Source organism: Cicer arietinum, chromosome 7, assembly GCF_000331145.2.
Source record: "Cicer arietinum cultivar CDC Frontier isolate Library 1 chromosome 7, Cicar.CDCFrontier_v2.0, whole genome shotgun sequence".
In the NCBI taxonomy this organism is placed as follows: domain Eukaryota; kingdom Viridiplantae; phylum Streptophyta; class Magnoliopsida; order Fabales; family Fabaceae; genus Cicer; species Cicer arietinum.
The window spans coordinates 17,996,354-18,012,011 of NC_021166.2; the positions used below are offsets into that span (position 1 = coordinate 17,996,354).

The following is a 15,658-nucleotide window of genomic DNA, read 5'->3' on the forward strand; positions in this document are numbered from 1 at the left end:
ACTAATAACGAATTTAATTTGAATTTTCTGATTTTATAAGTAATTTTAGAATATTGATATTGATAATGTAAATCTCTAAATTGATATAAAATAGTTTGATTTTTGTTTTTGAACAAAAATAATTTGGTTATTTATTCGTAAAATAACTTACAAATATATAAACTTTGACAAAATGAAAAATGTATAGTTTTTTCCTTTTAGTTTTAAAAAATATAAATAATAGTTTAATAATTTGTATATTATAAATTTAATTTATTTACATTATTAACATAAAGTAACATTTTATTTCTAATATAATTTCTTCTAAAGTAACACTCAATTTAACTTTTTAAACCATAAAAATTATATTTATATTTATTAATAATTAGCTATTATTGTATTTTAGTATTAAAAATGCACGGAGAATGTGATCTTGGGATGTTGGTCATGTAGAAGGAGCTTAGGAACAACTGGCACGCATATGACGGTGACTATTTAAATGGGACCCAAAATAACAAATAGAAGACAAAACAATGTGGTGTCTAGTAATTATTAGGTCTATGTATATATTTGGATTAAATTTGACGGTGAGATATATAATATATATTCTCCTTTATCCAGATGGGTTCAACATTGACATTACACATGCATGCACACCGATTCACCACACTGTCTCTATTGAAATTAAGAGGTTGCTGTTCTGTTCAGAGTTCTCCTTCAAACGATTAAAGGATTGGTTAATAAGTCGTTACAACTTACTAGTGTCATCAGCGTTCGGTTCTAGTTGTTCCTTTGCCCAAAGCTGTCTTTCTCAAAGCGCAAACGCGTCCAGAACAACCCCACATGAGATTGTCATTTAATACACAAATGTGAAGAGTTTTATATTTATTTATAAGAAGTTGAGCTTACTTTAATTTAATTTAACTTATTATATAATAATAAGCTAGATCTTACTTAAATTTATGATTAATTCTAACTATTTTAAAAGGCAAGTATTTTAAACTTTAAATGCGAGTAAAAAAGAAATATAAAAAATAAATACACTTAAAAGTTACAATTTTTTCCTTATAAATAAAATCAGAATTTTTTTTCTTAAAATTGCTTATAATTAGCACTGGAGTGAGTAATAATTAGTTAAAATACACTTTCGATCACTTAACTTCTATAGTATTTATTTCGATACTTTATATTTACAAACATTAAACAAGTTCATTATTGAAGTAAAAGAAATTGGCATAAATGCATATTCCTTTCAGAGAGCATGTGCCAAACAAAAAAAAAAAAGACAAAAAGAATCATAACATGGTGTGTGACACAAGCCTCATGTCCGAACATTGAAAATGATGAATTCTAACTAAAATTTAGGATTTTGTGAAAGAAAACAACCACATGAGCCATCTTACCATCTTAGATGGGATAGTTCTCAACTTCACATTTATATACAGAAGTTTAAAAGTCAAAAAACTTATAACAGGCTACTAATAGAATTAGAAATGTGTCTCATACAAATACCCCAAGTACAAATAATGTATTAAAATCTCTGTTCTTCACTGGTAAAGAATCAAGTTAATTTATCTATATAATATAATTTATTTGTATTGAAATAAAGAAAGACAGTACACTTCTAGGGATTTGTATGCATATCTACAGTCAAGATGGGGGTTTCCCTTTCATCTTTCCACTTGTTCTTTTATGTCTTCTCTTCTATAAAAATTCCTCCAATGTCATTCCAAAAGGTGCAGACGGGACAATGAAGACCCGAAAACAAAGGTCATCCATCACTGGCCAGCGATCCAGCATGTATATTAAATTTATAAACTTTTGTATCTTAAAACTATATATTTTCAAAGTCTATGTTGGGAACAACTTCCAAAATTGTTAAAACGGATCAAAAGAATCAAATGCTCCTTAAATGCAGGGCATCCTGAAACTTGAAAGTCTATTAAGTTCACTTGCCACCAGCAGGTACCTGAAAAAATTAAAATGAAGTTATAATTCCAATACATCAAAACGACATGAAATAGCACAAAAAATCCAAAAAAGAAAAAGAAAATGCCCACATTCAAGCCAGAAGGTGTGTCCTTACCTTGTATATACTTCAAATAGTCTCTGCAATATTGCTTTTGCTTTTTCTACATCAAGTTCCCCTCTTGCCTATAATCCTTGGGTGGAGACACATCCCTGTTGAATTTCTCGTTATTTTCTTTATGTAACTTAGGTGCTTGTTGGGGACAAAGGTCAGGAAAAACAACAAAGCTTATAAAATTCCCGTTAAGAAATACTAACAAGGAACAAGTAGAACTTATTTACAATTTTACATATTCAACTTTTCACTTCTTCTGCTTTAAGCAAAATCTAATATCTGAAAAGTAGTTTTCTTCATCGTTCTGCTAGGATCTAATAAATCATGTTTACTATAGAACTAGATATAGAAACCCGTGTTTTTGCACATGTAAATGAAACATTAAACATTCAAATTAATGACCATTTGAGGGTGAAATAACTACAATGCCATTTGATCAGGGAAACAATATCCAAAAGCTGACGTGTGGTAATCTTCCTAAGAAATCTAGAGTATGTTTGGTTAAAATTTAAGAGAAGTGATTTAAAAGCTGAGTAGAAAAGTGATTTATTTCTTAGAGATTTTATGTAATAAATACCGATTAGTCTCTTCAAATCTTTAATGCTATCTCCAATATCTGACGTCCAAGCAATGCCCTGAGACCAGATGACAAAGATATTAGAAAGTCAAAGAAATATATTTATGGTTTATATATGTTTTTGGTCCTTACAAATATGTTTCGTTTTGATTTTAGTCTCTCTAATTTTTTTATATCCTTGCAAATTCTAACAAATTTTAAACGTCTTTTATCAATCTTTTTTAGTAAAAAAATGATATGTGGCTAATTTTGGATTAAGTGGCACATGGTGACTATATAACTGTTGTTTACTAGACTATTTAATATTTAAAATTAAAATTCATTTTATTAACTCATTTAATTATTTAATTAAAAACTTAAAACTAATTAATTAATTAACCAATTAAATAATAAAAACTCAATAATATCAAAATGAAACATATTTGCAAGGACCAAAAACATATTTAAACTAATATTTATTATACACAGTCACACACACACACAAACAAAAGGACACCAAAGACACATAACTCACATATTGGATACACACATATGTTTGTGTGCGGGTGTGGGGAAAATAATCTAACTATGAGCCCTCACCGCATCAAATGGAAAAGAAGATGGATAAGAAAACCATTTGATGCTCGACTATATCACTCTTGTTATATATATACCTGCATGAGAAGGTGGGCTGGCTTGAATTGATCGCCAAATAAGCAACATCAACAAATCTATAATTCATAGAAATTAGTATTTAGTAATCAACTCCAACAAATTTGATAGAGCATACACATCTCGCACAGAGTCGAGCAGTAACTAAACCTCGACAACCTGTATCCATTGGATCCCCACCGTAAGAAAAATCAAATATTACATAAATTGATTCATTATATAAAACTAAATGAAGAGGAGTTTAACGCAACAGATGGAGTAGCTGCCTTGTGAATCAGCCGCTTGCAGATGCAAGATAAAGCTACCTACAGTAGATTCACAATGGGTCCAACCCTTTCCCGAACTCCAATATGGTGAGGGATCTAATGGCCAAAGGTTATATATATATATAAGCTAATAAATGTTAAGCAGTAACATTAAAAGCACCATGTTAACAGTTTTATATTTGTCATCATAAGAGAAAAACTATTAAAGATCAAGAATTCCCAGAGTACCAAAAAGATCAAGAATGCAGTAAAGTGTAAAGCTGCCCGATGTCTATGCATAAATGAAAAAGTGACTAGTTTGAAACAGCAATTGACAGAAAACCAGAGAGATCATTAACACAATCATTTCAATCCTACAGAAAATTGATGGGGAGAGAGACACACACACTTAGAATGTGCATTCCCCCTTTATATTGAATCACGAGAATCCGCCCCAAAGTAGAACATATTAATTGCACACAAATATCACCCCAAAAAATTCCCAAGTAGACAACTTAAAGTGCAAGACCTATTGTCCCTGTTTCTGAACTAGAGCTTCATACACACAAGGAAAAAGACCAGTGTGACCCCCATGAACTCCCAACAAGTTGTTCGCATTAATCCTACTAAGTGCCACTCTATAGACTCAGGCCTTGAGTGTACAAGGAGCTTTGAACTTCCAAATTGGATTATGAAGGAATCGCGGATAATTAGTGGAATGAGTTCAAAATTGGTAGAAAGATGTCTAAGAATTAAGAGAACACATCAGACAGCAGGAGTCTAAATCAAAATTCTTCCATCAAAACTGGCAGAGAACTAAGCATAATCATGTAAAGTAATCAAAATAATACTGACACAAAAATAATAAATGCATGAATAATTAGCACAAAAACATAATTAACTGTTTAATTATTTAGCATCGATGGCATGAATAACATAGGGCACCTAAAGAAACATTTTTAAATATAGCCCAAGGGTGGCCAAGAGATAGGACATCCAATTTCTGGCTAAACAAATTTCCTAAAATCAACTATTTAAAATGTGATAGAATAGTTAAATTTGCAGGACAAAAAAACATTTTATCCCTAAAGTTACTATTCTATTCGCTCTTCGTCGCTTATAAACACCAAATGAAAATATCTGAGTATGGCACAAATGCATCAAACAGCCATCATCCTATAATACCTCAATCAATTTTTCTCAAAACCTAAAGTAAAAGGAAAAAAATAATAGTAAATAACAAATGCAATTTAAAGCAAAAAAAGAAAAAACAATTTGATCTTGAAAGACTAACCTCTAAAATCCAGGGCTTATTGTTCAACTAGGAAGCCAAGTCAAGAGTATGCTGCTTTAGCTGTTGGTAGTAACCATCGTGTCTGGACCAAGCTTAACAATGAGCTTAAAATCAAGCTTAACAATGAGCTTAAAATCAAGCTTAACAATGGCAGTCTCAACCACTAGAGTTCTGGTATCAACTGAGTGTCAACTATCAACTGTTTTGATTCCTAATTATTCTCGATTACTAAGTGCTGCATCTGTATGTGGATGCAACTTGTCAACCAATGTGGTATACGTTATTTCGTCCAAGGGTACTTCTGTATCAGGCATATGAGCGCATTGAAGAGTCTCTTCGGGCTCCTTTACATTGCAATATCCTTTTTGCAATACATTATAAGTAACAGTATCAGGTGATATTCCATTTGTTATCATCTCATTTAAAAGCTTAGTCGCTTCATTCGTGTATCCTAATTTACAATAACCATGAATCATAATAGTGTAGGTAATTTTATTAGGCTGTATACTTTTTGAAGTCATTTCCAGTAAGATACTTGGCACTGCATCCATCTGACCTAACTTACAGTAACCACCAATTAGAGCAGTATAACAAAACACATTTGGCAACAATGCTTCATTTCTTATTTCTTCAAAAATTTCCTTTGCTTCCTCAACACGGCCAATACGGCACATTCCATGTATTAGAGAAGAATATGTTTGAATGGTAGGAAGAATGCCACTACTTTTCATAGCATCACGGAGTTTGAAGGCTTCCATAAAATTTCCAGCTTTACTATGGGCTGCAATAAGTATGTTATAAACAACAGAACTAAGTTCTACTTCCTTATTAACTAAGTTGTTGAACAAACTCACAGCATTGTCAATCCTATCAGCCTTACAATATCCTTCCAACATTAGTGCATATGTATAGACATTTGGAACCATGCCATGTTCTAAGGCTTCGTGCAAAACCTTATCAACATCATCTATTTTACCCTTATCAGTTAACCCTTTCATTAGGAAATTGTAGGTATAAGTATCTGGCTTGAATCCTTTATTCACCATCTCTTCCTTAAGCTTAAAAGCTTCCTCAATTTTACCTGATTTACACCAGCCAAAAATAAGTGTGTTGTAGGAAATCCCATCAAGTACCAAACCTCTCTCCAGCATTTCTTTGAGTACCGCAACGACCTCTTCCATGTTCCCCCTTTCACAAAGTCCATGGAGAAGCCCATTTGAGGTTGCCGTATTCATTGCAAATGTTCCCCCTTTATCTGCTAGTCTAAACCAAAGCTCAATCGCCTCCAAATGCTTTCCACAATTACAAAGTCCACAAACCAACAAAGTTAGCAAGCTATCATTAACCTTAATGTTCCTCAACATTAACTGCTTAACAATTTTAAAAACCGAATCAAACTTGGAACTATTGCATAACATGTGAATCACATATGAACACGCATCCTCGTTAACAGACAAACCATTCGATAACAAGTACCCTAACACTTGCTCAGCTTGCTCCATTTGATTACTCCTACAAAAACCCTGTAAAAGAGTATTAAAAGTAACAGCATTAGGTTTCATTCCCTTCGACATCATATCATCCCTAATCCTCAACGCCACATTCATATTCCCTTTCCTGCAATACCCATCAATAAGTGCATTAAAAACAATCTCGTTAGGGGAAAACCCCTTGCTATACATTTCTACCAAAACCGAATTCGCCTCATCGAATTTCTCATTCTTCATCAAACCATTGATAAAAATCCCGTAAGTAACTAAACTAGGGTTCACTTTGTTTTCAACCATCTTATCTTTAAACCTAAAAGCTTCTTCTAACCTTCCACTCTTACATAACCCATCAATCAAGTTATTGTAAGTAACCACATTAGGCAAAACACCTTGTTCCTCCATTTTAGAGAACAAACCAACAGCATCATCAATTTTTCCACCTTTACTAAAGGCGTTAATTGCGGTCGAAAAGGTGTAAACATCAAGAGAAACACCACCACGACAAACCACATCAAAAACTCGATAACTCTTATGAAGCTCATTGGATTTCACCAAAGAACTCAACAAAAAATTGCAGGTTTTAAGGGAAGGGAAAACACCATTGCTAGTGAACAATGTGAAAATATCAAAAGCCCAATGAAATCCCAAATGCTGAAACTGCGAACAAAGAATATGAAGCAACAAATCCAATTCGCCGTGACTTCGTTCCGTTAAACGACTCAGTTCAAGAAACGAGGAAGCCATTTCGCTAAGCCTATCGTCACGGTTAAGTAACGGCGTGGAAACGTTGCCGTCGATTAAACGTTTCATGAAAAACCTAGCGCGCGGCAAATGATTGGAACATAGAAGCAATCGAATCAGTAGGCAATAGGAACGAACGGTGAAGCAGAACTTGAATTGGTTGGAAGCGAAACGAAAGAAATCGAGCGTCGTTTTGAGGTTAACGGTGGAGTGATGAGTGAAGAATAAGGTGTCGAATTGGTGAGGGGTTAAATGAGGTAAAATTGATTTGCATTTAGAAGAATCTAGAATTTTGTGTGAGAGGATGGAAGGTAGGGAGGTTAGTGGAGGTTTGTTGGAATCTGGAGGCGGATGTGGAGGTGGCGGTGGTGGTGGAGGGAAATGGCGGCGTTGGTGGCGGGGGGTGTTGGAAGTTATCCAGGTTAAAGGACGTGTGAAGATTGGGGGAAGTTTTTTAGTTGAGTGTTTTGTGAAATCCATTGCGAAATGCATTGCATTGAAATGAAATGAAATGAAACGAAACGAAATGAAATTGTTATTTGTTTGAGTGTGGTGCTGTAGAAGCCATTGATTGGTTGGTTAGGTTTGAATGTGATTGTGAGGGAATGAGGGTGTAAACGTGGCAGGGTTAGTGAAGAAAGAAGGTGATTACGTTGATGGAGTGTTTTTCTCAAGAGGAGCAGCCTCGGGTGGTGCGGACGTGCTGTGCGAGGACGCCAGGCAACACCGTAGGTGTGAGGGTAGTTGGGGCGAAATTCAAACGTGGGCTGGGTAAGAATCCGAATCTCCTCAACTGGGCCCAATATCGGATTTTTTGTAGACCCAACAAAAAATACTCAATTTTTGTGTCTTTTTTACACTTTCGAATAATACTACATGAAAAAAAAATTAGAGCGAGTGTAAGTTAGGCTGTCTAGTAAAGATTTAAGATATAATTTATATAGCTTCATACTAGATCAGTTTTTTCTTTCTTAAGAAAGATATGTGTACTGTAACATTTTGGTCGAGTTTAATGAGAAAATTACCATTGCAGGGTTTTTGGGGGTTCGATTGGATTTTAACTAAGGTGACAGAAGAAGACCTAACACCTTCTACCTATCTCTATTCTATTTCTTTTATAATATTTTTGCAAGAAGAAAATCAAAAAGAGTTGAAAGTGTGTGAAAAATAGATCCAATGGTTGATATTGTTGTGACTTCACTTAGTACCTTGACCATCGATCGCACCTAATCATGGCCCTACTTTTCTTGAAAGGGATTGAATTCTTTTTCTCTCTACTCCTTAACTATATACTCCAACCACAAAGTGGATCTTATAATTACTAGCGGGCGGGGAGATACATTAATGTGATTGTTAGATCATATTTTATTACCATCTCACAAATACGTTGATTTATTGAGGGTCAAAAGCCCTCACAAATGAGGAAAAACAGTCACAAAGTAGGTATTTACGGTAGTCTTAGATAACCACAAATAAGGTGGTCACAAATTTTTGTGGTGGCCAAAACAACCACAAACTGTGAAAAATTCGTTGTCTTTTGTGAGGACAAAGGTCATCACAAACGTATGCTTTAATGAGGGCTTAAGTCGCCACAGAGGTTAAAGCTAATTTTTAAAATTCAGCTTTTGTGGGGCTCAGGCCGCCACAAATGTCTCCCTTTGTTAAAGCTGGTTTTCAATAGATGCATTATTATGCGTCTTTTACAGCGCTTTTTCAAAAAAATATTGTAATAAGTGAATAATAATGCATATATTGAATGCACCTATTACAACGTTGTAATTTTGTGAGGGTTTGGGCAGCCACAAAATCCAGCTAAAATTTTAATTTTTTGTGAGGGTTTTTTTCGGCCACAAAATGTTTGTAAAGTTGGCCACAAATAAGAGATTTCTTGTAGTGTATGTTGTATGTATATTTTATTGTATAATATTTATTTTAATTTAGTTTATTTGTTTCAGTCTAATAATATCATTGTTATTTGAACTTATCTGTATAAACTTTAATTTCAATATTTATGTTATATGTATTTAAATTTAATTTGGAAAAAAATGTGTTGGTAAGGATAAATATGTATGAGAAAATGTCCAACCAAAATTAATAGTTATTTTTGGAGTTTTCCTTTAGTTATAGTACATATTTAAATTTAAATTTGAAAAAGATTATGTTGTAAATGATAAATTGGTTCATAAAACATCAATCCAACTAAAATTTATAGTTATTTGTTTAATTATCGGTATATTATGGTATAAATTATCATAAAGCTTATTTTTAGTGTATGTATTTAGGTTTTAAATTGGAATTAACAATTCTTTACAAGACTCGTCAGTAAAGTGTAGTTATCTCTCTTTATAAATTATTATAAATTTTATTTCTTATTCATGTTTATTGATTTTTAGCCACTGTTAGCTTTAGTGTATGTTTTTACTCTATGGTAAGTTACACATCTTTCATTTTCTACATGCTTTTACCTTGTGATAATTAAGAAGGTAGTTAAACATTTTTTATTCTTTTCTGTGTTTCTACCATATAATAGTTAACATTTGTTGGCTAAATCTGGTATTTGAAGATCATCTAGTATTGAGGATTTTGATTATATTTGTTGTAAGGGTCTTGAAAATGCTGGAAAAAGTTCAAAGAAATTCAAGAACAGGTCAAAGAATTCTTGGAGTTAAGCACCACATGCACTACCACATTTTGCACTAACTTTTTGTTCAGCATATGTGATGCAACTTGTATTTTTTTGTTCTAATATTCATTAATTAGCCATAATATTTTTATTTATTTAATTGTTAGATATTGAGTGCGATTGTTTAAGAATTTTAAAAAATAATTTTGATTTTATATTTAAAAAAATAATTTTTGTGAAAACTTACTTAAAAATAATATAAGTTGTTTTAGATTCGTTTTTTATCGATTGAAAACGTAATTTTAACAATCAATAACTTAAATATTCATTATTAGATATCTTAATATAATAAAAATCACTTTTTTTAAAGAGATATTTTTCAAAAAATATTTTTATAAAGAGTTTCCCAAAATAGTATTTCATTTTAATAATTTTTTGAAATTTCATTATGCAAAAAAAGTTGTAGCACATGAATGAAATACTTAAAATGATATTTTAAGATAAACTATTTAAACTTAATTTTTTATTTCAAGTTTTATTTTTCAAATTATTTTAAAAAATATGATAACTAATTATAAAATATTATAAAAATCATTGTTATGAGTTGATTATAGATAGTTAAAAGTTGGTTATATTAAATGCAAGTTAGTTATAAGATTTAATTTGATTGATATCATTATCTAAAGTATATCATATATTTATTATAATTAATTTTTGCCACTAACATAAATTTAAATAATTCAAGTCTTTTCCGAAGATTTGTTGGATTGTTTAAGTTTTATTTTTTAAACCCTTAGATTTGACTTTAAATTTGTTTATGTGTTTTTAATGAGTGGCCATTTTAAAAATAGGTAAACCACCATTTTTGTTTTTAAAAGTATAGAATATTTTTATTTTCGTTTCTAACTCAACATTAAAATAGTTTGTATAAGATACAACTTACTATCATAAAAGTCTCGAAAAAAATACAACTAATTGTCACAATAGTTCATGACTACTATAACGTTGAAGGTTAAATTGTTTAACATTTTGATGACTAATTTAGTTTTTTGATAAGTTAGAAAATAAAATGACAACGTCTAATACTTTTACGGACTAAAATGTTGGTTTGCCCTTATAGAAAATCATGATATTCTAGAATGGATAGTTTTGGAGAAAATGTATGAGCAAAAAATAATTATAGAACTAAAATCATGATTAATCTTTATTGTTATTGTTATTAATATGCTAAATTGCTAATTTGGTCCTTTACGTTTATTTTACGGTTTTAATTTGATCTCTTGCATTTTAAAAGCTTCAGATTGATCTCTAATGTTAATCACGTTTGTATTAGTCTTTTCTATTTGTTTTGTACATAACTTTGTTTATTGTAGGTCACTTGTCGCAACGGCAACAACTACAATCAATAACAATACAAATTAAACTATCTAAAATGATTAAACAATAGTGTACCGTACAATTTCAATCTCGACAACACATTGTGTGATTGTCTCCTTCATATTATGTGTAGTCTACCACATCTCGTCTCCCTCATCGTTGTTTATGCCATCTCATCGTTGTTTATGCCATTCTTCCCATTTCCTCTATTCAATTTCAAAGAATAAGAACCCTATAAACTAACACTTAGGCTTTTAATTTTAGGTTTATTTAATATTATTTAATTTTAAAAAAAAAAAACTGTTATAATTTTTAATTTCAAAAAATAAAAATAAAAAAACCTTAAACTTTACATTTGACTCTCGTTAGCCACATGACCTGCAATAAATAAAATTACTATAAAATTAACAGAAACGACTAATTTATACAAACAAGACTATGGGAGAGACTAATTTTTAAAAGGAAAGAGACTAAATTGAAATCTAAAATAAACATAACAAACTAAATTAGCAATTAAGCCTTATTAATATATGAAAAAAGCTAACAAATGTTCTAAATCCTTAGAGGCACTTGTTTAGAATCTAAATATATATAAATAAAAAAATCTTGTAAATTATGTAATTGATACTTTCAAATTATAAAATTAACTTTTTTTCAAAACATTTTTTTTTATTGTTTAACAAGTGGCTTATGGGTATTCTTTAACATGACACTTAATGTATACACAATCAAACCGATGGAGACTTCACATGTACGAAAGTCAGCACTCGAATTAATCATATGAACAAACTAATAAAAAATCTCAATAAGTTGCAATTTTATGTTGTTTTGTCATTCAATAGCCGATTATTTTTTAGGTTAATGAACAAAGTCTAATTTTATGTTGCATTGTGTTCAGTATTGAGCCTTCACCTCAATGATTTCATCTGTTGTGTATCTTACATAAAATAATTTGATCTTTTATTTGTGGATCTCAGTTTTGATTGATCTTAAAGCACATGGTTTGGTTTGCCATTTGCTTGGGTTAACTAAGATGGGATTTGACGAGTTTTAATACTAAATAAATAAATCTCCAAAATAAGGAGTTGGTATCAAACATTAAATAATCCCTAAGATTGTATAGCTTCCACATGCCTTAGACTGGAAAGATATGCATAATTCTCATCCTTTTGTGGCGATGGGACAGTCTTTGAAGGATCTCTTTGCGCATATTGGGATGCATGTGTTTTCCACGTTTATCTTGAAGTAAATTTTGTTGTAGATTGGTTGGTATACTTTACTCATTCTCAAGCCTTTAGGTCTTCATGGTATTGATTATCCTCATCTTGCTTATGCCTTACTTCTATTGCGAGACGCTTTGGGAATTAGTTTCTCTCGTAGAGTAGTTGTTTAATTTAAAACATAAAATTTAAAACAACATGTTACTTAATAGGCCAAGTTCACTTAAAAGTGTCATAACTCATGATATATTACATGTAAAACAATAAAATCCACTTACAAAAAGAATTATTGTTTGATTCAAAATGACCACTAAAAGAAATTGAAGAAACATTCTATCAAGAAAAAAAATGAACTATAAAGTTTGAAATATTTAAAAAAGTACAAAAAGAATATATTTTTTGATATTTTAAAAAAATGTGTTTTTTAAACCATATTAAACCAGTTTACTATCGATTCGTTTTATTTAATTTTTTTGGATTCTTAACTAGGTATGATAGTTTTTCCTTGATTTTTGACTTAAGTGGTTTTTAAGACCAATAGGATCGAACGACAGGTCGGTTCTCGATTCAATTGACCACTCTAGTCTGATTTTCAGAACATTGATATAGTCATAACAACGTCTTTTATGGTGTGTTTTACCATAGCATAATAAATTACAATAGATAAGTCATTTTTAAATTTAGTTGTTTAGTTCAATATTTTAAAGAATTGGTGGTGGAGAAAACTAGAGGAAATTAAAATAGAGAAAAATTGTTTAAACTTTACCCTCAAATATATTTTTATTTAGTATGCCATTGAATAATTAACAAGTAAAAGTAAAGCAAACTTACATTTTTCTTCCATAAATTCCTCCTCTGCTTTTTTGGAATCAAACATAATATATCTCGTTTGTTTAAGATTTTTAAAAGTGATTTTGATTATATATTTTTATCGATGATTTTTATGAAAACTTATTTAAAAATAGTAGAAGTTGTTTTAAATTTATTTGTTATCAATTAAAAAAACTAATTTTGATATTAAATCATTTAGATATTTATTATTAGAGATTTTAATATGATAAAAATCAAATTTATTTAAAAAATATATCTTTCAAAAATGATTTTGGTGAAGAACTTATCAAAATAGCCTTTCATTTTAATTATTTTTTTAAAATTTCATTATCAAAAAAAAATTGTAGCAAATAGATGAAATACTTAAAATAATATTTTAAAATAAACTATTTAAATTAATTTTTCATTTAAATCTTTATTTTAAAATTTCTTTTTTAAAAATGTTATAACAAAAAAAATATATAAAAATTATTTTTTAAAAATCTTAAACAAATGAACCAAATATTGACCTCATCTTCCTCCTCCCAATTATAACTTCTCTTCCCTCCACTCATTTTCTTTGTCTTAAAAAAGCTCCCTCTACAACTTTTCTGTGATAAATAAATAAAAAGGCATAAAAGTGTATTCAGAGTGCAATTAATTACATAATTTTTTAGTCTAGTCAAAACAATATATATTATTTGTTTAATTTTTCACATATGAATAGTTATTATCTTTTTATATCCTTTGTCCATAAAGAGATAGTTCAACGAAAATAGTTTACCTTTGTGACTTTAATGAAAATAGTTCAAACCTCGTCTATCATGGTTGTAAATGGTAATTACTGTCAATGTAATTAATAATATTTCTTTTTCTTCTTTAATTCAAATTTACGTTAAATAAGTTGTGTTCTTTATAAATATATTATATTATATTTTTAATTTTTCTAATTTTTTTTAAATAATAGTCACTCAAATATTTTCCTCAACAATTTTCGTCTCTATTTTTAAATTTTCATAGGTATTATCTGAAATTTTAATTGACTTTTTGTATGCGTGTCTAGATATAGCCATAGATGAATTAAATATAATTTTTTTATTTTTTAGCGCTTAAAAATTTATATTTTATTTAAAAAATTATAAATTCTTGTATAGGAGATTTTTGCAATATTTCATTTGGTTGGAGTAGTTTAGAGGAAAAGGGTGATATTTTTTTAAAAAAATGTGTTTGATTCAATATGTAAGACCAGAGTGGAGCAAAATCAATTATAGACATATTTTTACTCTCTCTCTATTTTGATGGAATTTTGAGGTGAGTAGAAAGAGAGACCAAAATAACTTATATAAACCATTTAAAATCATCCACCTTCCTTGAACTAAACACAAACATTTAAAATCCTTTCATTCTTCTCTTTTAAGTTAAATATATTTATATTTTTGTTGGTATTTCCTCCTAATTGTTGGTGGTTTTTGGTCAAATCATCAAAATAATTTCATCACATGAAAAAAAAAGGATGAACATTCCAAGGTCTTGGGGTCTTTCTTTGAACCTTGAGACCACATTCAAACTTAAAAAATGTGAATATGTGATTTACAAAAGTCCTCGAAAATTCAAGCTTTGACTAACAAATATCTCTTTTGAAGTTTCTAAGTCATACTATTTTACTATAAATAGGAGGATTTGTGAAGAGTTTCGTCATCTCATCCAAGAGAACAAACAAAGAGTGATATTGAGTAAGAAAGTTCTAGCAATCCTCTTTAAGAAAAACAGAGTCTTCTTTCCATTGTACTTTGGTGAGAGTTGAGAGATATTCTATATCAACCAAGTTGAGTGATATTGAAAGAGATCCTCTTGTATCAATAGAATTGTTGTTATCCTACTTTTTTAAAAAAGAGATATTTTACTAAACTATGTCTTCTAATATTTTCTGAGAGGGTTTTTTAAGTAAAAACTCTTGGTGTGATTTTTTTACTCTCTTCTCTAATTTTATTTTTGCTTCTCCTTAGTGCCTATTTTTGAGTTCACAGAGGGAGGAAACTTATGCAAGCATTTCCAACAATTTTCAATTTTCAATTTTCATTTCCTTTCCTCCCCTCCCCTTTTCTCAGGTGAACCAAACATTCGTAAACAAGTTTGTTACAATCAATCTTTCTCTAGCAATGACATGTTTGGCAAGTAGGAAAAATGGAGTATGATTGTGTCAAATGCACATGCATATAAAAAAATATAACACAATTAATTAATAGTTAGTCATTGGGTTTGCTAATTTTGGGCATGAGGCCATTATTATTTTGTGGGTATAAATTAGTGTTATAATTACAAATTTATGAAACAGAGTTTAAGGGTATCTTGTTAATTTACAATAATTATATAAAACGAGTGAATAAAAGTTGTCAAACTTTATATGACATTGCTAATTTACACCCTACATATTTTTGAGCGGTATAAATTAATCAGATATAACTAAAAATTTGTGAAATACATATTGTTTTAAGTTAAAAAAGGTTACATCAGAAAAAGCATATGATAACATTGGGGCATACCTATCCAAAGCTCTAGATCCTTGTG

General features: G+C 30.0%; 1 protein-coding gene across 4 annotated transcripts; it reads right to left on the reverse strand.

Annotated features, from left to right (window-relative positions):
- Positions 1–1,313: 1,313 nt before the first annotated feature.
- LOC101494003 (uncharacterized) lies at positions 1,314–7,862 on the reverse strand. Of its 4 annotated transcripts, none has more exons than XM_004509477.4 (5): positions 4,830–7,862; positions 3,154–3,292; positions 2,640–2,697; positions 2,066–2,160; positions 1,314–1,948 (listed from the first exon to the last, which is right to left on the reverse strand). In XM_004509477.4, the coding sequence occupies exon 1, from the start codon at positions 7,550–7,552 to the stop codon at positions 5,045–5,047; it is 2,508 nt and encodes an 835-aa protein (XP_004509534.1). In that variant the 5' UTR covers positions 7,553–7,862; the 3' UTR covers positions 1,314–1,948; positions 2,066–2,160; positions 2,640–2,697; positions 3,154–3,292; positions 4,830–5,044. The 4 variants fall into 4 exon arrangements, with proteins under 4 accessions (XP_004509534.1, XP_004509533.1, XP_012573787.1 ...); XM_004509476.4 differs by lacking the exon at positions 3,154–3,292 and adding an exon at positions 3,293–3,349; XM_012718333.3 differs by having other exon boundaries at positions 3,154–3,349.
- Between the last annotated feature and the right edge of the window lie 7,796 nt (positions 7,863–15,658).

Excerpts from the sequence above, each read along its gene's own strand:
- LOC101494003 (XM_012718335.3), bottom strand. The coding sequence starts at position 7,552 with ATGCATTTCGCAATGGATTTCACAAAACACTCAACTAAAAAACTTCCC.